Raw genomic sequence first — 25,597 nt, 5'->3', positions numbered from 1 at the left:
GCTGAGCCACCCAGGGATCCCCAGTAAGGGCATTTCCAGAACACACCATTCCCTGAATGTGCCCTCTACCTGAGGTTCCAGACAGGGATACTGCAGCAAGGAGAGGCGCCCTGGTGCTCACCAGCCCCTCACTGAGTGAGAGACAGTGGTCAGGGCACAGCCAGCAGAAGTCACTGTCCTGTATGCTGTGACACCCTGCACACTGTCACATGTCCAAACCCTAGAGAAAGCTGAGGTGTGGAAATCCTTACCTGATAAAAGCTCCATGATAGGAGAAGCCTGATTTTACAGGTGTTTAAGGCTGGAAGACAGAAAGCACATGCAAGACAGTGGGAGCCACTGAGTAGTAGATGGAAGAGCTGTTTACCTGGTGGAAGCCCAGATAGTCCACGATTGTTGCTGACGCATAAAATATCATGCCTTCTGCACTCACGACGAGGGCAAAGCCATCGAGAGACTAGAAGAGACAAGAACTTGAGTTGGCTCCTGCATGCATTCTTAAAATCCTCACAATGAGAAAGCGCAAGGATTGTTTTTGCTGCATTTTCAACCATTTCTCCCATTTTGTAGTCTGTATTCACAACCTCCAGAAACACCCACTTTTAATTTATGACTCTTATGCAACAGATCCCAAGTTAGCAGATGACAGGGGATCTTGGTCATGGGTTATAAGCTTCAAGACTTGTGTCCTTCTTTATCTAGTGATTATAAAACTCATGTTTCACAAAATGCAAACATCATCATGACAAGCTGAGACTCCACCAGTACCTAGACATTATACGAGCCTTACTTCACTATGTGGACTGTCCCTGTTCATGCCTTTCTTCCAGCCTGTGTTATGGTTTTCCTTGGTTTTATCATGAAAAAATTTTGACCTCCATCAAATACTATTTCTACATCTACTGAAATAATCACATAATATTTCTTTAGCCTATTAATGTGGCAAATTTGGTGACAGGTTTCTGATGATGAATCATTCTTGCATATTATGGGGTAAGTCTCATTGTAATTTTTATTTTTACTTTTTAAATATTTTATTTATTTATCCATGAGACACAGAGAGAAAGGCAGAGACACAGGTAGAGGTTGAAGCAGGCTCCCTGCGGAGCCTGATGCAGGACTCATAATTTTTAATATGTTCTTGGAATTGTTTCATTTCACTTAGGAGATATTCATCTATACTTAAGGAAAAACTAGCTTACGACTTCATAAATATTTCAATTTGTATCTTTAAAATACAGACATTTAGAGACTTTAGATCAACTTTTATGAAGCTTGTGGCTAATGGCAGTGTATCACAATACTCATTTCCCTTAATTTTGGATGATGTGCAGTACTTTTCTTTCTTCTTTCCTCCTTCCTTCTTTTCTTTCTTTTTTAATTTTTGCCAATTTGTTAGGTAATAAATTTTTTAATATTATTATAATTTTCATATCTTTGAGTATTAATGGGATTGATATTAATGAAATCTCATACATTCACTGCTAACCTGTACTTCTTCTTAAGTAAACTGTCCATGCACATCATGTGCTAATTTTTCTGTTAGGGTTTATAAATATCAATTTATAAGAGCTTTAAAATGACTGGTATTGAAGTTTTCTAGGCATCCTAGGATAATGGCAGCCACTTAAACCCAAATACCTTCACTTCTAAATGATGGAAAACAACAAGAATGAGCAAAACTATACAAATCCATGCCTTTGTCATGATGAGAACAAAGGGAGTTGGTAACTTCCAAGTACATATTAGCAGAAAAGACAGTACTAAGTCCCAGTGAGCTATGGAAGGAAGAAAGTGTGTAGTTTCCTCTTATGAAACTAGGGGAAAGGAGCCAATCAAATCCAATGTAAGTGGAAGAAAATAAAGCAAGAATGGAAAAAATTGATGATATTGTTTAAAACTGACAAATAATAAACATCACCAACAAAGTCAAATTTGGTTCTTCGGAAAGATTAATAAAATTGATAAGCTCCTAGAAAATTTGATCAAGAAAAATAAAAATTGGGCAGCCCGGGTGGCTCAGTGTTTCAGTGCCGCCTTCTGCCCAGGTCGTGGTCCTGGAGACCCAGGATTGAGTCCCACATCAGGCACCCTGCATGGACCTGCTTCTCCCTCTGTCTTTGTCTCTACCTCTCTCTCTCTCTCTCTCTCTCTCTGTCTCTCATGAATAAACGAAATTTTTAAAAATTCTGTTTTAAAAAATAAAAATTACTGCCACCAGAGATTTAAAATCATTACAGATCCTACATACATGAAAAGAGTAGTAAGAAAATATTAAGAATGAAATTCAATAAATTAAGCAATTTCAATGAAATGGACAAATTCCCTGAAACATACTAACAAAAGTGATATAAGAACAGCCAGAAGGGGCACCTGGGTGATTCAGTCAGTTAAGCATCCAACTCTTGATTTCAGCTCAGGTCATGATCGAGGTCTGCATGGGGCTCCACACTGGGAATAGAGCCTGCTTGAGAATCTCTCTCTCTCCCCTTCGCCCTTCCCCACCCCGTGCATGCTCTCTCTCTCTCTCTCTCTCTCTGAAAAAAAGGAACAACTAGAAAATCTAAATAGCCTAATATCTATTAAACAAATTGAAAATTTTAAAGAGATTTTATTTATTTATTTGAGGGAAAGAGAGCATAAGCAGGGGGAGGTGCAGAGGAAGAAGGAGAAGCAGACTCTGTGTTGAGCAGGGAGCCCAGTGACACAGGGCTGGATACCAGGACCCCGAGATCATGATTGGAGCCAAAGTTAGGTGCTGCACCGACTAAGCCCCCCAGGTGCCCCTACACAAATCAAATTTGTAGTAAAAACCTTCCTATAAAGAAAACTCTAGTCCCATATCAAAAAACATAAAATACCTAGGAATAAATCTAATAAAAGATGTGCAGAACCCGAATATCCAAGAGATATGCTATGTTCTTGGATTGAAAGGTGCAGGGACGCCTGGGTGGCTCAGTGGTTGAGTGCCTACCTTCAGCCCAAGGAGTGACCCAAAGGTCCTGGGATCGAGTCCTCCATTGGGCTCCCTGCTCAGCGAGGACCCTGCTTCTCCCTCTGCCTGTGTCTCTGCCTCTCTCTCTTGTCTCTCATGAATAAATAAAATATTTTAAAAAAGAAAGATTTTGTGCAGATAGAGTCCAGTTTCCAAAATCCATCTGTAGATGTGATGCCACCCAATCCCAATCTCATGTGCAAAGGGCCCACTTTACTAAAGAAACCATGGTAAAGAAGGACACAATTTCAGAACTTATGCTGACTTCTGACTTAGTGTAAAGTCCTGGTAACGAGGACAACATGGCGTTAACGTGTCTGGGACAGCTGGTTGTCTATATGGAAAAAATGAACACTGACTCCTATCTAATTCCACAAAAATTAATTCAAGACATAGTTCAGGACTAAAGATAAAACCCCATAGTCATAATATTTCTAGAGGAAAATAAAATGTCTTCATGAGTTTGGGATAGGCAGATATGGATAGGACAAAACACTAGCCCTTCATGGGAAAACTTGACAGACTGGGCTTTATTAAAAGACACTGTAAGAATGAAGACACAAGCCACAGACTGAGAAAATGATATTTATGGTACATTGACAAAGGACTATATCCAGAATATGTAAAGAAGGTCTATAAATCAATAGTAAAAAGATGAACAACCCAATGTTTAAAAAATGGGCTAAAGACTTGAACAGACCATTTTACTAAGGAGATGGAAGAATGGACTACAGATGGAAACTCACCAACATCACTAGTCATCAGAAAAATGCAAATGAAAATCATATTAAGATACCATTTCACACACATTGGGATGATTACAGTCAAGAAAACAGGTAACACTAAGCGTTGGTGAGGGTATGAAGCATCACTGGTAAGAACAGAAAATGCAGCAATCACATTGGGAAACTATCTTGTGATTCCTCATAAACACGAACGTGCACCTCTCCTATGACCAGAAACGCCACACTCTTTGTGCTCACCCAAGTGAAATGGGTGTGTTCACAAAAACACTCCAAAACCCATGTTCATAGTGGCCTTATTCACAAGACTCAAACTCTGGAAACAATCCAGCAACTATCAACCTGCGAACGCACTGCAGAATAACCCTAACGTGGGAACCACCACGCGGACTGTGGGGCCTGTGTGTCTGTTTACACAGAGCCCAAGAGCAGGCCAAACAAATCCATGGGATAAATGCCAGAACCCAGCTCCCTGGCAGTGGCAGAGGGGAACAAATTAAAGGAAAGTAGGAGAAAGATCTCTATACAAATAAATCTGAAAACCTAAATAAGTGTATGTTTTCCTAGGAAAATATGATTTACCAGAATGGACCCATTAGGGACAGAAACCTTAATTGATTTCTGTAGAAGAAACAGAAGAAGTTACCAAGGAGCCAGCCCACAAATATGTACCCGGCCCAGATGGCTTTAAAATGTAATTCCACCAAGAATTAAAGATCAGATCACATTGATGCTCCATAAATTGTCCCAGAGCATAGAAAATGAGGAAATGTTCTAATTATTTTTAGAAGTATAGCACTGACACTTAACTCTGATAAGGAAAGTACAATGAAAGTAAAATTATAGGTCTTTCATTCTTAATGAGCATGTGCAGATAAAATATTAGCAAACAGACTCCAATTTCACATTAAGGAAATACAATACACATGACCAAGTAGATTTATTCCAGGAATGCAAGGTTGACTCAATATTAGGAAATCCGTTAGCATAATATACCATATTTATAGATCTAAGGGGAAAAGTCTTATAATTACCTCCATGGATGGTAAAAAAGCCTTCCACGAAATTTGAATTTACTCTTTATAAAAACTCTTAAGAAAATGGGAATTATAGGTAGACTCCTAACAGGATAGTGTCCTTGTGCATGTGTCATTCCTAAGGCACCAACTTACTTAGTAGGGAAATGTTCTGTGTTTCCAGTAAGATCAGGAAGTGAGGCAAAGATACCCATGATCTCCCATTCCAGCCTGAACACACTACAGCCCCAAATTTGGCCTGCCACTTGATTTTGTAAATAAAATTTTACTGGAACACAGCCACACCCATTCATTACTTATTGTTTGTGGCCACTCTTGCACTGAGTGCTGAGTCGTGGCGACGTATGGCCCACAAAGCTGAAAATATTTACTATCTGGCCTTTTAAAGAAAACGTTGGCTGACTCCCGTCCCACGGTGACCAGCATCAGATGGAACAGCTGCATCGGGGCAGGAGAGGCTGACAGGAGGCACAGGGAACTGGGAAAGTAAAATGGTCTCTGTTTGTAGATGAAATCACTGTTTTTCTGGAAAACCTTAGAACACCAATGATAAAATAACTAAAAAAAAATTATTCAGTAAGGAGGCAGGATATACAGTGAAATACATATGTTCAATAATCTTTCTATACTTTGTACTTCATATTATATACTTTGTATTAGAAAAATGACCAAAGTAGAGTGTGTGATAATAGATAAAACCTCATTTACAAACACATCAAAGAAGATCCAAGTACTTTATAAATAAACTTAACAAGAAATGTGCAAAACTCTATGGGGAGAAAGCTTGAGAGCATCTCGAGACACGGAATTTACACGTGAACAAATGGAAAGACCTCCTTTGTCCTGGAGACGACTTGGCATCGTGCAGATGCTCATCCTTCCAGGAGACTCCGCCAGCGGACCCAGCCCTGTCTGCACCACGCTGCTTATGGGAGAAACACGCGCACCAAAAACACGGGAGGCGTGTGCAAGGGGCAGGGAGGGCTGCCGACCTCTGCAGTCATGGCAGTGGGGGCGGCGGAGGGAGGCCAGAGACAGGCCCCAGCCAGTGAGAACACGGCAGGGGAAGCAGGCATCACCCCGAACCACTGGGACAAGGATGGGCTCTTCAGTAAATAGTCCTCTGTCCACCGTCTGTCATTACCGCGTCTTGCTCACCTGTCTGACTGGGCTGGAGAATCACCCAGGAGGCGGTTTTTCCCCTTCAGGTCGCTGAGTTGCTGACTTGACCTGAAGCATCCCCTTATTCCTGTGGCCGCGGCAGCCCATTCTTTTATGACATGTACAGACTCATGTCACTGTTGCTTAGAGTTCTTTCGTCCAGCATCAGGAGCACATGAGCGGGTCTGTCCATCCGGCTTCAGTGCAGGGCATCCTGACCTCACTGAATTTGCGGCCTACCCTCTCCTTGCCTTCTGTGCTCTGCAGTGGCTTGAGGAACGTGGGTTTTCTGCTCCTTATGGATTTCCTAAAACTTGCCCATAGAAACAAGTGGCACAGGCACCCCCCCACCTCCGGCTCCACTCTTGCTTGTCAGTGTGATGAGAGTCAGCTCAGGATAACATCACACGGATCTGCAAACGGCTCCCACCCGGCTGTCACAGGCAGGAGCTGGGCTCCGGGGAGCCTCCCTGCTCTGCACCCTCGAGCTCCTGCGTGAACATGGCTCACCGTGCGGCACAGGGTGGAGCTGGCCGTGGCAGGGGCCGGAGCCCTCACCGTCACAACCCCGAGCTGCCAGACTGCGCGGTGCTGTGTCGGCCTCTCACGGCACCACAGAGGACCTGCCCACGGGAACGTGTCTTCTTCTGAGCCATGCCTTCTCTTTCTTGCTTGCTCCCTACTTTGTTTTCAGGTAACTTTGTGAGAGATTTTCTGCCTTCTTCCTCTCAAGGTACATGCAATTGTCGTTTCAGATGTGTATCTTCTGTGTTGGGGCCAGAGGTGTGGGGGACGTGCACCTACCAACCAGAGCTGGTGTTCCTCCCCAAGGTGGTACTACGGCACTTAAAGTCCCTGGGAAAAGCCTCAGGGCAAAGGATGAAGCCTTCCAGCCTCACGCAGAGCCCGCTCTGCTGCAAAGCCACACATTCGGCCACTGAAGTATAATTCAAAAAGGGAAGGTCACAGTACTCATGAAAATGTAAAATAGACACTTGCCAAAGATCTTATTTAAGAGGGAAGAAGTAAGATTCAAAATCCATCCAAACGGGGCAGCCCGGGGGGCTCAGCGGTTTAGTGTCGCCTTCGGCCCAGGGTCTGATCCTGGAGACCCGGGGTCAAGTCCCGCATCGAGCTCCCTGCATGGAGCCTGCTTCTCCCTCTGCCTGTGTCTCTGCCTCTCTCTCTCTCTCTCATAAATAAATAAAATCTTAAAAAAAAAAAAAAAGCCCATCCAAACAGCACTCAAGAAGCGAGGTGTTCACAGGCAGTCAGGATACGTGTCTGATATAAAACCACCCCCTCCAGATAATCCTGGGCTGGCCTGGCTGCTCCGTGACTTGAAAGTTTCAAGGTTTTGGACAATTTTCTGATGCAGAGGCTCAAACACCAGGGCAGTGACTTCACCAGAGGACTCAGACTTTGTGCTGAGTTTTCTGGGCAAGAAATCCCAGCCTCATGCAGCCCCCTGCCCATGCCCCCACCACCGAGCCCTAAGGTGCTTCTGAAGAGGAAAGTGACCTCACACCACATAGGCGTCTAGCAGAAAGTCTCCAGGAGGCGAACAAACTGTGCTGTCACTTTAGTGCCCGAGTCACTCCTGGGACGAATGTGGTCCTACTCCCCTAACACCTTTGAGTGGTGAATGGAAGGTCCAGTATCTGCCCAGACCTCATCCTAGGGGACTATTCGAGAGTTAATATGCCTGTGCCCTCCATCCCGGTGCCTCTGTTCTCAGACATAGAGTATTGGGGGGGGGGCACCTGTAAACATTTGGGATTTGTTTATATCATTTACCAAAAGTCCTGCCTTCTCTGCCTGAGATAAAAGAGACACGGACACACGTGATGACATGACCTACAGGTGTGGGGGCCTTGCTGAGTAAGAGGGCACCCGGCACCCACTGACCCGGTGCCGGCTTCAAGCACTTCACCTCGGCGGTGCTGGAGCTCCTCTCTGCCTGGGTGCCCGGCCTTCCCCCTGCCCCACGCACGGCCCTGGCGCCTGGTGCCCATACGGGTGGCAGGCTGTGGGGTGGCAGCAAGAACGGGTCAGGACCACCCACCTCCCACGCAGTGACAGGGACCCTGGGATGAACCGGGCGTCACCACAGAGGCCCATACCTGATCCCAGGATGGGAGCACCCTCCCATGGCCCCACCCTCGGGATCTGGACCCCACTGGCCCCCACAGAGGGAGGACATCTGTTCTGAGAATGGACTGTCTGAGCGACTGCTGTCATCACTAAAGGTGAGGACCTAATTCATCTGCAGGCCTCGAGGCCAGGTGATGCGCTTGCAGGGTGGGAGGGCAGAGCAACTGCTGCGCGGTGCTGGCGGTGAGGCTGGGGGCTGGTGGGGGGTCCTTGGCGCCAGCCTCTCCAGGCGCCGCCAGAGAGAAGAGGGGCACCCGCGGTCTGCCAGCTCCTGGAATGGCTCTTCCCAGCGCAGGGGCTGCCGCACGTCAGGATGTCCTGCTAATGACAGTTCAGAGACCAAAGGACAGTTCGGGGCTGGAGTGTATAAAATGCCTTCTTAAAAAAGATTTTATGAGATTAGTCACAACCAAAAACAACCTTAATTTTAACTCACAAGGCAGAAGATTTTTTTAAGAAAAGGAAAAAGGCCATAAAACGCTATTTGCCGAGTCATATGGATTCAATATCAGATTGACATTCTGGTCCAGAATCATCACGCCAAATACTTTTACACATGTGGGACCGTCTTTCAAGTATGCATCACCAACGTTTGTTTTCTCCCGGTCTCTTTTAATCCTACAAGAGTTTTGTGTTTTTTTAAACATGGTACATGGAAAATGAGGTCACTTTTCCAAGTGGAAAAAAGGATTTGGTCCCAAACTGAAGACTGAACTTTTTTAAGGGGAAAAAAAATCATCTCTGTTCAGTTACTGAAAGTCACGAAACGTGCACCTGCCATTCAAGGAGGCCGCGGGGTCAGTGCAGGTGAGGGTGTGCAGTGCCAGCGCCTCGCCCCGCACCCCCCGCCAGACACTGCTGCCCCTGCAGCCCCTCTATGGGGCCAAAGGCAAATGTTTGAAAAACCCAGGACTTCCTTTGGCAAACCCTTTGAATATCCTGACCTCGTCCAGTCTCATGGCAGAAAAAATAGCCGGCAAGTACTTCAAAGATCATTTCATCAAGGTCACAGCAGAGGAACAAAAAGAGGGAAAAAGAACAATTCTAAACGGCCCCTCATGGCTCCTCCCTGGAATAAAGGGACTCAAGCAGCGGGGAGCAGCACAGTCCCCTGAGAGCCGTCGCCAAGGCGACAGAGAACAACACAAGGCCAGAAGGCCAGGCCGGCTGGCCGCAGTCACGCGAGGCGCGGGCACCGGGCAGCTGCTGGGCCCCGCTGGAGCCAGATCACTCGCGGCCTCTCCATGGGGCCTGCGTGCGTGCGAGGCGCGTTCCTGCTCAGGGAGCGGAATGACTGGCTGTTTATAGATCCCACAAACAGTAAACTCAGCCTTGAATTTCTGCCACGAGGCAGCAACAGCTCTAGAAAACGGTTCTTGGGAGATGCCGTGGGCCGACCACAGCCGGGCCACAGACACAGAGGCAGGTGTGCACCCTGAGGCCCCTCGTGCTGTCCCGGCCCTGCTCTGCTTAACCCAATGCCCCTGGGATCCCTGGGCCCACCTCCCTGAGGCACTGACCTGGTGAGGAGATGGTGCCAGGACAGCGGCAGGAACAACCGCTCCAGGGCCTTCCCGGCCGCCCCCCGCCCAGGGCAGCAGAGCCCAGCACCGGTGCAGGCTCCCACGCCGAACTCCCCTCCCTGGGACTACACAGGACAGCAGTGACCACCCATGGGGTTAAACAGGCTCTGCCCAGCAAGAGAGAGCATAGAATCAATGCTTCCACGAATAATCACAATTAGAACTAGAATGCAAGACTCTGGCTGGACACATGATTTCGAGACCAGACATGGTAAAATCAACTTCACCAAAGTGAGAACAAAGCATGTATTTTAACACTGGGATCTCCTGTGGAGTTTAGTCTGAGGGCCCATGGGAGGAAGAAGGGACATGCCATCAGGGGTCCTGATGATTGGAGGGTTTCACCTCACTGACCCCCAAAATCTCTGACCTTGCTTTCTGGACGTGTCCTGGACCACCAGCCTCGGCCTGGCTGCCATGGGTCCCCCAGACCTCTGGGTCACAGCCTGTCTTTGGACAGGCTCTGGACCTCTCCTCCACCCAGGAGAGCCCGGGCCCCCTTTCCTCTTATGCCCCACCGTGTTTGAGCAGCAGGAAGGAGGGGGTAGCTTGGGGCTGAAGCCCTCTTGGTGGAAAACCACCATCAGGAAGGAGGGCACGAGGGCCAAGCCTGCAGATGAGGTGGGCACGGGTGGCCTCCTCCTAAGGCGAGGTTGGGGTGTGAGCCAGGGTGCTGGTGGGCAGTCCCCAGGCCCCCGGGTGGCACGCTCTGAGACGGGACAAGGGCAGGGTCCCACCAGGCGCCCCAGAGCCCAGGTTACAGGCATATTCTCAGGCTCCCAGAGGTTCAGCTGCTCCCCTACGAAGCCAGGATGGCCCAGGACTGGCCCCAAGGTCCTCCCAAACACCAACCCTTCTCATAGTCCCTAGAACTCCACCTGACGACTCTGGGCTACAATTTCTCAGGGTTCACAGATGAAAACATTAAAATGAGTGAGTGAACAAGAGATCTGACGAGTCCAGCTCTCCTCCTTCCATGGGGCTTCCCCACCAGGACCCGGCTCAGGACCTGGTCCAGGAGGCCCACCTTGTGCTGGGGACCTTTCCAGGGACTGGGAGCTCTGTGGGGGCAGGGCCTGTGACACGCGTGTCTGAGCCTACAAGACCCCCGGGAGAGCAGGGCCTGAGTGAACACTTGGTCACTAAGCAGTGAGGGCAATCCAGTGCCCATGGACGGTTAAGGGTCATGGTGGGCAGTGGGGGGCTCGTAGTGAACGGTCGGGGGCTCATGGTGAATGGTTGGGTGGACATCAGGGGCTCATGGTGGACAATGGGGGGCTCATGGTGGACGGTGAGGGCTCATGGTGGATGCCAGGGGCTCAGGGTGGATATTCAGGGGCTTAAAAGTATTTGGTTGGGGGCTCATGGTAGGCGGTAGGGAGCTCATGGTGATGGTCAGCAGCTAAAGGTGGTCAGTTGGGGGATCATGGTGGGGATGGCGAGGGGCTCATGGTGGATGGTAGGGGGCTCATAGTGGACGTTGGGGGCTAAAGATGGATGGTCCAGGGCTCATGGTGGACGTTGGGGGGTTCATGGTGGATGGCGGGGCTTCATGGTGGACTTTGGGGGCTCATGGTGGATGGTGGGGGGCTAAAGGTAGATGATCATGGGCTAATAGATGGGAGGTGTTCAGAGTCCTAATGAGCTAAAAGCCACAAAGAGGCCAGGCCCACTCAGGTCCCAAATACCTGATCCATCCACAGAGATGGGGCCAGGAGCTATCACTTCTGACCCCACAGGGAGGCCCCTGAGTGGGTAGAAGGCACAGCCCCATGAGCCAGGGCAGGGCAAAGTTTCAAAGGGGCATGAGCCGGCATGCAGTGCCCTCGGGTCAGCCTGGGATGTCTCATGTACATTGTCAGGCTGGTCACAGGGCCTGGGCCCAAAGCAGATGAGGTGAGGGGCTGCAGTGGGAGCAGGGAGCCCAGCTGGAGGCCTCTGTTGAACTCCTAGAGAAAACTGAAAGGGGCTTTGGAATATGGGTCCTGCAGGCACAATGGAAGATAACCAAGGGCTGATTTCTCAGAGTAGGAGGACTGAAGGGCAAGCAGAGCCTGGAGACCAGGAGGTGGACCAGGAGCTGCAGCCCGCCCTATGAGGGACACCGAGGCAGGGGATGCTCTCAAGGGTCGTGGGGTCCTCAGCCCACCACTGCCACGGGCCCCCAGCAGCCCACTGGCACTTGTCCTGGGTCCTTCATTGCTGTCCTTCAAAGTCCAGGACACAGGTGGTCACAAGACCACCCCTTCGGAAGCCAGTTGACCTACAGGGCCAGCCTGAGCAGGTGGAAGGTGTGGGGAGCGGCCCTGCACCTGCTCCTGGCTGGGGAGTCAGGCCCCAATCCCAGCACCCCTCAAGCTGCAGTCCCCTCCATGGGCTGGGACCCTTGCTCCTACACCATCCCCCACACCTGACAGCCCTGCCCTGCCGTCCAGGTCGACACCCACTGTGTCCCCCTTTCTGCAGCAGCAACCCCAACTGTTGGTCATGAGTTTGCTGGGGTTTTGTGCCTATTCTTCCCAGCTTGTGTTTCTGGGGACTTGTCTCTCAATCCAGCCAGTACCAAGTGCAGGGGCTGCAGAAGGTGACAGGCTCTGGGCAGGTTCTTGGGTCATGAGGCCCAGTGGGAGCATGGGTTTCTAGGTCTTTCTTTAGAAGAGCCATGGCCTGAAGGTGACAAGTCTCTGTGCTTATGCTTCAGGGTCCTGGGAACATGTCCAGAAGCCATGCCAGTGTAGCCCTTGGCTTCCTGCAGCATCCTGGCAGGTCCCCTGGACAGTCCCCGCAGGAGTCACCATCCCCAGGCCCAGGAGTGCCTGCGATGGCTGGAACCCCTTCCCTCCCTGCAACCTACAGCTCAGGACACAGCACACAATCAGCTTTCCTCCATGTTCCCTCCTGGCCATGTGTTCAGTCAGATGTGGACGCAGGGCTTCCTGGCCAGCATAGGCTCTGGCTCCTTCTTCCCAAAATCAGGCCCAGGAGATAAGAGGAGGAGCCCCAGAAAAGCTGTTGCTGGAGTGGGAAGCTGAGGAGGGGGCTGGGTTTGGGGGCAGTCAGGGTGCAGTCTGCCCAGGGACGCCTCCTGGTGGGCCACCACCCCTGCCCCTCCTTGAGCCACCGCCTGCCTTAGCACAGCTCACCAGGGGAGCAGCACATGGGGCTCCTGACAGAGATGAGCGTGAATTTTAAAGAATATACATTTCAGGAGATAAGACAAAACAAAGCAAAACATAGCAAACGAAGTAAGAATAAGAAATGTTAGAAATGAATCAAGTGACAATACTAGGTATGAAACTGTAAGCAAGGAGCTCACAGTCCAGGGAGTGGATTATGGACACGCGGGCACCATGGCCGCAGGGAGGGTCCTCCCCTGAAGGGCTGGGGAGGAAGACCAGACAGGAAGAGGAAGCACCAGCATCTGAGCAAGAGCAGCCCCAGACGATAGAGCGGGAGTGGACAGATGGCAAGTGACGGACACAGAAATGCACCGTCGGATGGAAGATCCAGGCCATGCAGCCAACGGCTACGGCACACGCACTGCAGGGACCTTGGGAGTCCAGAGCCCAGTGCCCAGCCCTCAGCAGGTGCAAGTGGGGCACTCGGACCCCCCCCCCCCAGACACGGGGCCGCAGACACCACGGGAAGCTGCATGCAACGGACCCCGTCTCCAATGAGGGAAAGGAGTTCGAATCTAAGACTCTATATTTAGCCAAATTATTATCTGATTGTGAAGGCACAATGAGCGCGAGACCAGGGAGACATCACAGAGGGACCCCCTCTGTGGACACCCCCCAGGGAAGCACCCAGGAGAGAAACAGCCCAGCAGGCCTGCGGTCCCAGGTGGGACACATCACTGTCCTCCCTCCTCTGAAGCTCTTCCCTGTGGCCTTGCAGCCTCCAGCCTTCCAGGTGAGGCCAGGACTCCTGGGGCTCAGTGCTTCGCCTGAAACCTGCTCCTTCTCTCCGGAAGCATTTAGGATTTTCTCATTGCCACTGGGGCTGTGGAATTCCAGAAAGATGGCCACCCTGGTCCTTTCCATCTGCTGTGCTGGCTGCGCGCAGGGACCTTCGGGCCGGAAACCCAGCCCTCGGTTCTGGGAAACCCTCCTGGACAGTTCCCGCCCTCGATCTTTCTGGAACTGGAGTGTGCGGGCCTCTCGGGGCCCATATTCTACACCTAGCTTCCTTTCCTTCTCAGAGAAGCTGAAGTGACCCTTCAGCGTCAACTCTGGGTCTTTCTATGGTTCCTAAGTTCGCTCTCATGCTTTTAATTCTTGAGCTCTTTCCAAAACCTCTGAATATTCCCTTTGTGGCACCTGTTTCCACTGCACGGCCACTGTGAGGAGGTGCCCAAAACCAGCTACTTGGTTTGTCTCCCTTGCTCACCCGAGCTGTCTTTCCTCCTGAGTCCCAAGTAAGCCTCTGGCCTGGAGGGTCTATGACCCCCTTGTGGGTGGGGATAGCCACCAGGAAGCTCCGCAGCCACAACGGAGCCGAGAGCTTGGGTGGGACAGCCCCGACGTGAGTGTCTGTGGGTCCTTCTAGGCTGTCCGGCTCCACACAGCCACTCGGGCCTTCCCCATGCCGCGGGCTGAGCTGGGGTCTGCCGCTGGTATGTGGCACCACCACCCCCCGCCAGGTTCCCAGATCCCAGCCCTCTCCTGCAGCATGGCAAGGCCACATGCCTGCTGAGTCTCTCTGGGACCGCAGGCGCCCTCGTGCTGGTTGTGCTCTGCCTTTCAGTCTGCAATCATCCCTGAGGACGGGGGTCCTCACCCTGGACTGTGAGCTCCTTGCTTGCAGGTCGCGTGCCCAGTCACCCTGCTCCAAATGGTTTCCATAGCTATTTCTCTTACTTAGGTCTTGAGGCCTTTGTGAAATGGTGAAGGAACCACTGACATTCAGCTTCACCTCTCAGCCTATGCCACCCTCGGGCCGCCGCTGTCCCTGCACCTGGGCTCACGAGGACTCTCCGCCACATGGCCTCTGAACTCCCATGAGGGCTGGTTTGCCCGAGAAGCCCCGCAGTGCACCCTGGGGCTCGGGGCACCCTGGCCCATGCTCCTCCCTGGGTCAGCCCAGCCAGGCTTCCCTTTGAAGCATCAGACGCTTGGGGTCCTTTGCCCTTGGGGTTCTGATGGTCCGTCTTATCTTTGGTGTGAAATGCTTGCAGGAAGTCCTCTATGATGCAGGTTTCGCCATGAGAATTGGTGTCCTTTAGGCACCCAGCCCCACCAGCCACGGTGCCCTCCCTCCACCTTCCTGTTGCGGTCATGCCAGCGGGAATGAAAGGCCTGATGCATGCCACCCCATCCAGCCATCCCCAAAGGCTTTGAGGCTTGAAACAAGCCCCCAAAATGCCCTGCAGGTGTGCAGTGAGACAGGCTTCCAGCTAACACCAGCCCTGTACCAGCCAGCCTCATGGGGCCACAGGGACATTGGAGGGAGTCCCCTAGGGAGATGCAGTGGGGCCAGTTCCAGCTTTGCCTTCCCTAGTATGTGACAGCAGGCAACCTACAGAACCACTCTGTGCCTCCTTTTCCCCATCTCTAAGATGGTCACAATGACAACATCTGCCTCTTGAGGCTGCCGAGGACCCGGTGAGTCCCCAGGGCTCAGAGCAGCCCCAGCACACAGTGCTGAGCTCTGGCTTCAGGAGAAGTTCAGGGCCTGGGTCCCAGAGGTGGGAGAGGCCTTAGTTCCTGCCCTCACCTGCATTCTAGCCTGAGGCCCCTTCCCTGAAGAATGGACAGCTGGACTGGACTGAATAGTAGCCCTCAAATTCATGTGCCCATGAAACCTGTGAAGGTGACCTTATTTGGGCAGGAATCTCAGCTGTAATTAGACTAAGGACACTCTCAATTGGTCATTTCAATTGACCCTAAATCCAAAATGACTGTTGTCCTCATGAGAGAGACAGAAACACAGGGGAGATTGAGTGTCAGCAGACATAAGGGAGGCATACTCTCCCCTAGAGCCATCTGCAGGAACCCACCTGCCCACACCTTGCTTTCAGCCCCATGACCCTGAATTCAGACTCCTGGACACCACAGCTTGAAGAGTACATTTCTATTGTCTGAGCCACATTCAGACCCTGCTCAGGTCACTGCTGTCCTCAGAAGAAGCTGTCCTCAGAAGGCAAGGTGTGTGTAGGCCAGTGCCCCAGCCTTGTGCCCTCTGTGAGGATCAGAGGCATGGTCTTCAGAACCCCATTTTCTCTCCTCTCTCCACCCTGACCATGTGTTCATGCACAGATCCACCACAGGGCAGTGGTGGATAAGCTCCAAAAGAAACAGGAGAGTTCTAGCCAGAGAACCAGGAAGAGGGTCCCAGGAGGGAGCAGGTATGGGGGAAATCCTGCAGAGGAGACATAGGGAAAGGACCCCACCTCTGTGTGTGGCCTGACATGGTCCTTGCTTAGTCCAAGGGGTATGTGTGTGGAACATGCCCAGAGAGGCAGAGTGGTGGCTCTGAGCAGGGTTGTGATAGAAACTGCTGCCCTGGCCCAATGATGACTATGGGGGAATCCAGGTGGCATGGCCAATGCACACTCAAGGAGACATCCTAGGGGCCAAGCTCACTGCCCACGCAGCTGTTGCCAATACAGGACGCATGAGGGTGCAAGACTCAGTCTGAATTAGTTCCTCTTGCTGCTATAACAAATTAATACAGACTAAGTGGCTGAAAACCATACACTTCAAATATATCAATATAAATGAATTAAAAGCAAAAATATAGAACAAGATATGACAAGCAAACAGTAATCAAAAGAAGGCTTGGGTGGCTATATCAGTATCAGATAAAGTAGACTTGAGAGCAAGGCAAATAGCCAAGAATAAAGGAGCATTTTACATAATGGTAATGATAGAAGGGTTGATTCATGAAGAAAACATAATAATCCTCAATGGGTATGCACCCTACAACAGAACTTCCAAACACATAAGGCAAAAAGTGATAGAACTGAAAGGAGAAATACAAAAATCCACAATTATATGAGAAGATGCTAACACTTATCTTTCAGGTTGAGACCAGACAGAAAATCAGTAAGGATATAAAAGACTTGAAAGCTATCAACCAACTTGATGTACATAACTGATGTTTATAGAACACCTCACACAGTGACAGAGGTCAAGTGGGGGCCCACTTCCTGGTTCAGGGATGACTTTTCACTCTAACCTCATAGGGCACAGAAGGGGCAAGGGAGCTGTCCGGGGTCCACTTTATAAGGCTTAAATCCTATTTGTGAGGCTCCACCCTCATGACATAAGCACCTCCTGAGGGCCTTGCCTAACACCTTCACATTGGATTTCCAGGCTAATATGAATTTAAATTATATTAATTGAACAGGGGGGGGGGAATACAAATATTCAGTTGATAGCAACAATCAATGAAACCAATAGCCATGTCTTTGAAAAAAAAAATCCATAAAATGAATAAACCTCCAGCCCAACTGACTAGGAAGAAAATGGAAGTCACAAATTACCAATGGAATTAGAAAGAACACATAGCTACAGAACCTACAGACATAAAAAGGACAAAATGGGAAACCTCAAGCACTTCTAGACACACAAGTTCAAGAAAGTAGAGGAAATGGACCAACTTCTTCAAAGATGCAAGCTACTAAAATTCACACTAGAACAGATGACTAAATAGTCCTACATTGATTAAAGAAATTGAATCCATAGTTTAAGATCTAACAAAGAGGGACACTTGAGTGGCTCAGTTGGTTGAGCATCTGACTTAATTTCAGCTTAGGTCCTGACCTCAGGGTTGTGGGATCAAGCCTGAGTTGGGCTCCACACTCAGGGGAGGGGAGTCTGCTTGAGAGTCTCTACCTCCCCCTCTGCCCCTCCCCCACAGCTTGCTCTCAAAAAAAATTTTTTTTCCTAACAAAGAAAACTCCCAGACCAGGTGGATTCACTGGTGAACACAAACATCTCAGGAGAAAGTGACAGAAGAGAAGGAAGCACTCTCAGGGAACTGCGCGGGGCCTGCACCAGTGTGCTCATAACCAAAGACACTACAAGAAAACTGCAGAAATGGTTCTCATGAACACAAACACAAAAATCCCCAGAGAATATAACCCAAGTTTAATCCAGCAACATAGAAATAAGATCTATCCTAAGCTAGCAAAGTTTGGCCAACACTGAAAATGGATCAATGTAATTCACAATATTAACAGACTGGAAGGAAAAAGCCACAGTCATGTATCTCAATAGATGCAGACAAAGCACTGGACAACATTTAATATCCATTGGTAATGAGAACTCTCAGAAAATACAGACTAGAGGAAAATTTCTTAATCTGATAAAAGGCAGCTGCAAAAAACAAAACAAACAAAACCTGAAAAACAAATCTAAGCTGATATCATATGTAAGACTGAGAGACTGCAGGTTTCTCCTTGAGACGAGGGACAAGACAGAGATGTCTTCTGTCCTCTGTGTCGCTCAGGAAGCCCCAGGAGGGCACTAAGGCAAGAAAAATAAAGTGTACAGACTGATCAAGTAGATACCAACTGCCTCTATTCTCAGACAACAGGATAATCTGTGTAAAAATTCCCACAGAATCTACAAAAAAAGGTCCAAGAATTACCAGTGAATTCAGCAAATTCATAGCTACAAAGCCAACCTAGAAAAATGTCATTTCTATAGCATTCTATTTCTTTCTTTTTGTTGTTGTTTTTTAAGATTTTACCTATTTATCTGACAGAGAGGGAGAGAGAGGGAGAGAGAGCACGAGCAGGGGGAGGGCTGGGGATGGGGGGGGAGAAGCAGGCGCCCTGCTGAGCAGCGAGGGCCCCGGGAGACGCTTCCCTGAGGGTGCCACCCAGGCATCCGTGGCATTCTACTTCTATACAACGATGGATTTCTATAAAGTATTGGAATATAGTATTGCTATGTAGTAATAGAAACTGAAATTAAATAACAGTCCTGTTTATAACAGAAACAGAAAATACTTATGTAGAAATCTAACAATACACGCAGGTCTCCATGCCTCGCCTCAGACACAGAGGAAGCAGTAAAAGACCTACGGGTATGCGGGGCTGGGAGGAGGTGTCAGTTCTCCCCAGATTGATCTACTACTGATTTAACACAATCCCAGTCCAAATCCCAGTGGGAACTTGTAGATAGCCACAAGCTAACTCTAAAATTTATATGGAAAGACAGAGAAACCTGGAAAAGCCAAAGCAATTTTTTTAAAGATTTTATTTATTTATTCATGTGAGACACACAGAGAGAAAGAGAGGCGCAGAGACACAGGCAGAGGGAGAAGCAGGCTCCATGCAGGGTACCTAATCCCGGGACTCTAGGATCATGCCCTGGGCCGAAGGCAGGCATTCACCCACTGAGCCAACCAGGCGTCCCAACAATTTTGGAAAAAGAACAAAAATTGGAAGATTCACACGACCCGACTTCAAGACTTACTCTAAAGCGGCAGTGACGAAGGCAGGCTAGTGCCTATTTCCTGAAAGGTCGTGCACACCATCAATGGCAGAACAATGTCCAGAAACAGACACAAAACTCGGCCAAATGTGAGGATATTAATATGCAAAACGATATTATCTCAGCCTAGATCTCACACTTTGAACCAAAGTTAACGAAAAATGAGCCATAGGCTGAATGTAAACATGAAGCTATAAAACTTTGGAGGCAAACATAAACTAAAAATCTCTTCAACCTAGGTTATGTAAAGAGTTCTCAAACTTGACACCAGCATAATGATCTATTTAAAAAATTGACAAATTGGGCTTTGTTCAAATTTCATTAATTCAAGATAATGAAAAGACAAGCCGGACTAGAAGCAAACACATACAAATCGTACACTCAGTAAGGATCGTGTGTGCAGGATACATAAAGAACTCCGAAGTCAAAAGTAAGGGTGCAAACAACCTGATGTTTTTAACTGGGAAAATATTTGAACAGCCTGCTCACAAAGGGGCTCTACTGATGGCACACGCACCCAGAAGGCGCTCAGCATCAAAGGTCGTGAGGGTGTGGACCACCGCGCCTCCTTCACTCCTACTACACAACCCACAACCGCACACGAGCTGTTACCCAAACAAAAACAAAACCTATGTTCATAGAAAAACCTGCATGTGGATGCTTGTTGCAGCTTTATTCATAAATAAACACCAAATCCTGGAAGCTGAACTCTCCCTCACCAGGCAGGTGGACAAGCCAGTGACACGAGTCCACACCACGGGATGATGAGACAAGCACACTATATGCAGCCACGTGGCTGGATCTCAGCTGCACATCCTGCTGACGCCCAAACTCCCTGCTGTAGGGCCCAGCCCTGGGCATCCTGAGAAGCCCAGAGTGGCTGGAGCACGCTGGTGGAGTGGCCAGGGTGCCACACACGGGAAGCCCCAGGGAAATTTGGGCATGGTTCTGTGTCCTCATTATGATCGTAGCCACACCTACCGCCGAAAGGAACTAATTTTAGCATGCACTAACTTAAAAATAAGTGTTAGAAAACGTACCCACGTTACTCTTGAACTCTAGTTAGGGGCGGGTGGTCAGCAGCCTGGCCCCTGACGGCCCGAGTCTCCAGCTCCTGCTAGCATGCTGACCTGTCCACACCAAACACTACGGCCCACCTTAAAAGTAGGAATAGAAACCCAGGACACTGCTATTTGTGACCTGTTATGTGTGTTCCCAAAAGCTGCCAACCCCACCTCGCTCCTGCCCTGCCACCCCGGGCCCAGAACCCTCGCCAACGTGCCGTCCATCCTGGCCTCCAGAGGGGCCATGGGTGCACAAGTAGTAACCAGTGACGAGGAAACACCAGGCCCTGCTCCAACCTCAGCGGGACCCGGGACCCCTATCGGCTCCAAATCTTGGTTCCTTCATCTTAAAATAGCAGACATTAGACCACAGGCCTTTTAAGTCTATGCCAGCTCTAAATTTTTATGAATTTATGAAGCCTGCCATAAACTTCTCATTTTTTCCAGTTTGTCTTTAAGAGATTGAAGATTGGAAATAAAAGCTGGATTTTCTTGTTATTGTGGCTTGATTTGTTTATTTTGCTGTTAGGGAATATTTTTAAACTTCAAAAAGAGTCTCTGATTCTGGAGTTTTAGAACCCCCACACCAGAAATGCAGTGAGAAGAACCCTCCCCATACAACCTAGCCTGCTTCCAATCCAAGGGAACTCCAGAAACTTCTGTGGTCATAGGGAACCTGTTATAAGAGGTGGTGGAAGGAGACTTCAGTCTACAAGATGGAATGGGGGGTGGGGGACAGTCCCCTGCGCCAGGGCAAACTGATCTGCAGCTTCGGCCCATCGCAGAGGGTCACTCCCCAAACACACACCCACTGGTCCAGTGACAGGCATGGGGCTGTGGCCCCGGGGTCAAGGCTTCAGCCGTGTGGGGACCACTGTGGCTCATCCACGTCCTGATGCCCCAGGGGAAACTCAGTCTATGATGGAGGGTAGGAGAGCTCCCGGGGACCCACAGAGGGGGTGTGCAGGGACACACGTGGGGAGGACACATGTGGGGAAGGACATGTGTGTGAGGACATGCATGGGGGAGGACACGTCAGGGAGGATACGTATGGGGAGGATGCACGGGGAGGACATGAGGGGAGGACACGTGTGGAGGGACACACGTGGGGCAGTCCCTTGGGCTCCACTAGATGGGATGCTCTGTGCACATACAACACATGCTTCTGTGTTTATAGTTGGGACACAGTTCAAAGATTCATGTTTAAGATTCTATTCTCTCGATTTTGAACACGAAATAGAAGGAGAACAAGGCAGTCATCCTTCGCCCAGAGTAAAAGTCAAGCTGGCACAATGTTTTCCAGCTGCAGGCTCACTAGCACTGACAGAAAAATCCAACTTTAGGGGAAAAATTAATTTTTGAGAATCTGCTTCCAAAAAAATGATAAATAATGAAGTATGGAAATAAATCCTCTTTGGAAACCATGATATTTCTAGAAGCTCCCCGTCACTAGAAGCCATGCTCTGAAAAAAAAAAAAAAAAAAAGAAGCCATGCTCTGCTCTAAACAGACAGACCAGCCGGGGCTCGAGGACGGGGCCAAGGCGCCCCCCCATACTGAATATTCATGGAGATTAAACACAAATATGAACTTCCTCATATTTTTTTTAAAGGAAGTGATTTATAAGCTCCTGATGTTCATGAGAACAACCACCCCAGCAGGGGTGAAGGCCTTGGGGGGCTGTGGAAGCTCTGCAGGACCATGGGGGTCCCTACGGGGCCATATGGGTGGTGGGTGATGGTGGGCGGATGAGAACCCCCAGACTCCAGGCACAGGCATCCCGGGCCCCTCCGACCAGCCCAATGTGTCCCATCTGTTCACGCATCCGCCAGCACATAGTAGCACCCCATCCTGCCCTCTCCCTCCAGGTCATGCAGAGTGAGGACTTCTCAAGCTGAGGTGCCCTAGGGGCATTCTCCCCCCGCCCCCCCACACACACAGCCCACTCGCCAAACAGCTGAGAACCAGGAATTCACATACAGACAGGGGAAGCTGCTGCCGCTGTCCAAGGATACATCCAGGGAGTGGGCAGTCAGAAGCAGGAGGGCGCACCTGGGGGCTATCTCTGGCCTCCGTCCTCCCTGAGGGGCACGGCACCCACGGGGGAGCACTTGGTGGACAGCAATCCCCGGAGATGTTTTTGTGGGGATGGTGCAGGGCAGTGGCTGGGGTGAGACAGGGCACCCATGAAAGGGACCTACGGGCTCTGGGCAAGCTCACGTCACCAGTGTGAAAGGCGCCGATGAGCCACCATTCTGGGCCTGCAACACGTCTGCCCGACAGATGGGAGGATGCTCGCCAGGGGACAGAACTGCCCAGCAGATGGGGCTGGAGGCAAGGGCCTGGCGCAGGGGTCCCAGGAGGCCAGCAGGGGTGTGTGGGCCCACCGCCCTGAGGCCGCCCGGGGAGCACGGCCTCGGGGGCACTGGGTGCTCACAGTGCACCCTCCTGGGCCAGGGCTCCATGCGCAGCCCAGAGGGCTCCACCTGGCCGCCCCGTCTTGCTTCAGCCTCCTGTGCCCCTTGCGAAGCCAACCACAGGACAGGGTGGGACAGGGCGCAGCCCTCGCGGCCGCCAGGGGCGGGAGAGCCCGTCTCGGGAGAAGCCTGACCCAGAGCCCTGATGCCCTGTGTGCAACACCTGGGCCCGTGGACACAACTGCCAACCCTGGGATGCTCAGAGCGCAATTCTCTGTCATTAAGTTAAAAACAAAACGTGCTTAATGTTTATTAGGTTCTTCCACCGATGAGTACAGCAGAGACTGCAGAATGACTGACACTCGGATCTGAGGTGCACGGAGAAAGGTCAGCATCGTTCCCTACATCCCACCTGCTAGGCCTTGTGCTGCGCCTAGGGCCATCCTGCAGCATGTCCCTCGAGGACCCGTGGTAGGGACAGATGGCCACACCGCATGACGTGACAGGGGTGTGATCGCGGGGCAGGGCGGCGCTTACCTCCAGCAGCAGCCGTCCCTCCAGCACCGCGGACCCTCCGCTCAGACCATCTTCTGGGGATTGGGCACTGGCCGCTGGCGGCCGTGGGCACTTCTGCACGGCTGTTTGACAAGAAGGGAGCAAGGCTGTCAGCACCCTTCTGGGCTCCACACCCACCTGCCCTCCCGAGTCTTCCCTAGTCTTGGCTGCCCACCCTAGTGGACAGAGCCTTGTCTCCTAGCTGACTGGGGTGCACCAGGACAGCCAGGGCAGCCAGCTGGGAGACCAGGGTGGTGTTCAGGAGAGCAGGCCATCTACCCTGGGCCTGACTCCCTGAAGCCCTACCTCAGGAGCCCCCTCCCCAGGATCCTCAGACCCCTCTCTGGAGACCCAAGCTCCAGCAGATGCCCTGACTTGGCACTGCTGGTCGACACAACTCTGACCACCCTCCAGGGTCTCATGTGACCTCCTCACGCCCCCAGCTCCGCCCCCCGCAGACCCCAGCTGTGGAGCAGTCCCCAAGGACTGGAAAGGAAGTCCCAGGAAGGCCTGCTGCGTGGCTCAGGTGTCCCCAATCCCTGGCCCCCGTATGGCTTAATCTCCATTTTGGGGTGAAGACCCCAGACATACAGACATGCAGGTCACACAACGATGTCATGCACATCCCAGCAGAGCACGGGGAGTTGCGGAGGGTCCCCTGGGGCAAGGCAAGGGCCCTGGAGCCACCGCGGGGCATGGGCAGGGTGGGCAGAGCCTCCCAGGGCACATCGGGGTCAAGGGGCTCCACACGAGGCAGATGGAACCCTTGCGTGTGTTCTGCTCTTGAGAGAAAACCCAGCCAGGTCGGTCTCCCTCATTCTCTCTTTCAGAACCAACAAGCTATACTGAGCTTCTCTAGGACATGTGGGTCTGGGGTGCTGTGCTGTCGGGGCCGCCCGGACGTCACCCACCCTCACCCCACAGCAGCTGCACCATGCCGCTGGCGCACCCTGCCCCCCGCAGAGGGTCCTGTCGTGGCAGGTGAGCCCAGTGTCCAGGGGACAAAGTGTCAGAGGCAGGGGGTGGCCCTTGGGAGAGCCCCACAGATGGTGGCACATCGTGGCCTGTGGTCTCTGGCCACCCATCCTGCCATCTGTCAGAGGGCTTTGCATTATCAACTGCCTGCCCGCAGCCAATAAGCACTGGATGCTCCTTCTCTGCACTAAATGTTTCCAGAAATGAGCCCAGAAGGCAGGTGTGTCCAGGGAGCAGGAGCAGCCAGGCCTGGCGCTGCCGGGGCTGAAGTGCAGGGGCAGGTAGGGCTATAGGCCGGCTCCTCTCCTCCTCACAGAAATCTCACCAGCAGTCAAGCTGGGTCATCAGAGCTGCAAAACCCTGAGCTTTGAGCCATGACGATTGGAGGTGCATTGTTCTACCCTCCCCCTGACAGCCACCCTGTCCACTCAGTGCTCCGTCTGGAAGCCCGAAGCTCTGCCCCCAGCGCCCAGGAGAAGCCCCCCGAGGGAATGCCAGAGGCTGACCCCATAACCCCAAAGGCCAAGAAAGATACAGGAGGGATAACTGAGGGAGTGCACAAGCCTTCGTCCCATCCCTCCCCACCCCGCCCCTAGATGACATCACAAGGGCCCCAGAGGGTCCTGTCCTATTGCCACACCAGGGAGGCCACAGCTCCCCACAGTGCAGGGCTCACGGCCACGGGGGGCAGAGCTGGGGCTCGGTGAGGGCCAGGACCCCACCTTGGTGCCCCCTGGGCCCCCTGCCCACACACGCAGCCCATCAAGCCTCCCTCAGAGCAAACAGCACTGCAGGGGTCACTTCCTCCCTCACCCCTGCTCCAACAGCTCCTTGCCCCCAGCCTCAGGGCAGGGGGACCATCCCGCCTGCCTGTTCTTGGTCCCCACAGCCCCCGTGGGGGTGGGACAACGCCCACAGGTGTGAGCCAGGGTGGGGGAATCGCGGTGCAGTGACATCACCGTGCTGTGGGATGTGTGCCCCTGCAACTGATGGGCCAGGCCGCACCCACACCCCCCAGAGGCAGAGTGCGGGGCACCCCCAATGTGTCTCCCCTCCCCACCGGGTCTCTGGCTCTGCACCCCAGCATGGCCTGTCCCCCCAGCTCGGCACCCCCACTTCCCCTCCTCCGCAGCCACATCCCGGCGGGGCACGCCCGGCAGGGCCTCCTCTGGGCTCCTGTCACGCGATGGGGCCGTCAGCGCCGCAGTGACAGCCACCTGGATCCCGGCCAGGGCCTCGCGTGCGAGCAGAGCCGCCAACGCGCCCCACCCCCAGGCCTGTGGCAAGACAGAAAGAAACCAAGCAAATGCAGGAGCCGGGGGCGGGGGCCAGCTTTCCCGGAAATCCATGTGAGCTCACAGCACCACACTTCCCAGGTCCCCGAACTCAGGCGCCCGCAGGGAACTGAAACCAGGCAGGACTCCAGTGGGGGTGGGGTCTCACAGGTCCCGCCACTGCCCTCATCAGG

At 51.6% G+C, this 25,597-nt stretch overlaps 1 protein-coding gene across 2 annotated transcripts in view; it reads right to left on the bottom strand.

Moving 5' to 3' along the window:
• Nucleotides 1-25,597, bottom strand: part of AHRR (aryl-hydrocarbon receptor repressor) — a 79,925-nt gene that overhangs the window by 21,742 nt on the left and 32,586 nt on the right. For both annotated transcript variants that reach the window (XM_041731475.1, XM_041731476.1), the window contains 2 exons: nucleotides 23,137-23,237; nucleotides 368-457 (listed from right to left, as the gene is read on the bottom strand). In XM_041731475.1, coding sequence (XP_041587409.1) covers nucleotides 368-457; nucleotides 23,137-23,237 — 191 coding nt within the window. The remainder of the gene's footprint in view (nucleotides 1-367; nucleotides 458-23,136; nucleotides 23,238-25,597) is intronic.

The sequence above is a fragment of the Vulpes lagopus genome, chromosome 17 (assembly GCF_018345385.1).
Source record: "Vulpes lagopus strain Blue_001 chromosome 17, ASM1834538v1, whole genome shotgun sequence".
Classification (NCBI taxonomy): domain Eukaryota; kingdom Metazoa; phylum Chordata; class Mammalia; order Carnivora; family Canidae; genus Vulpes; species Vulpes lagopus.
Note: the sequence above shows the minus strand (reverse complement) of the source record. Positions and strands in the feature narration are given on the sequence as shown.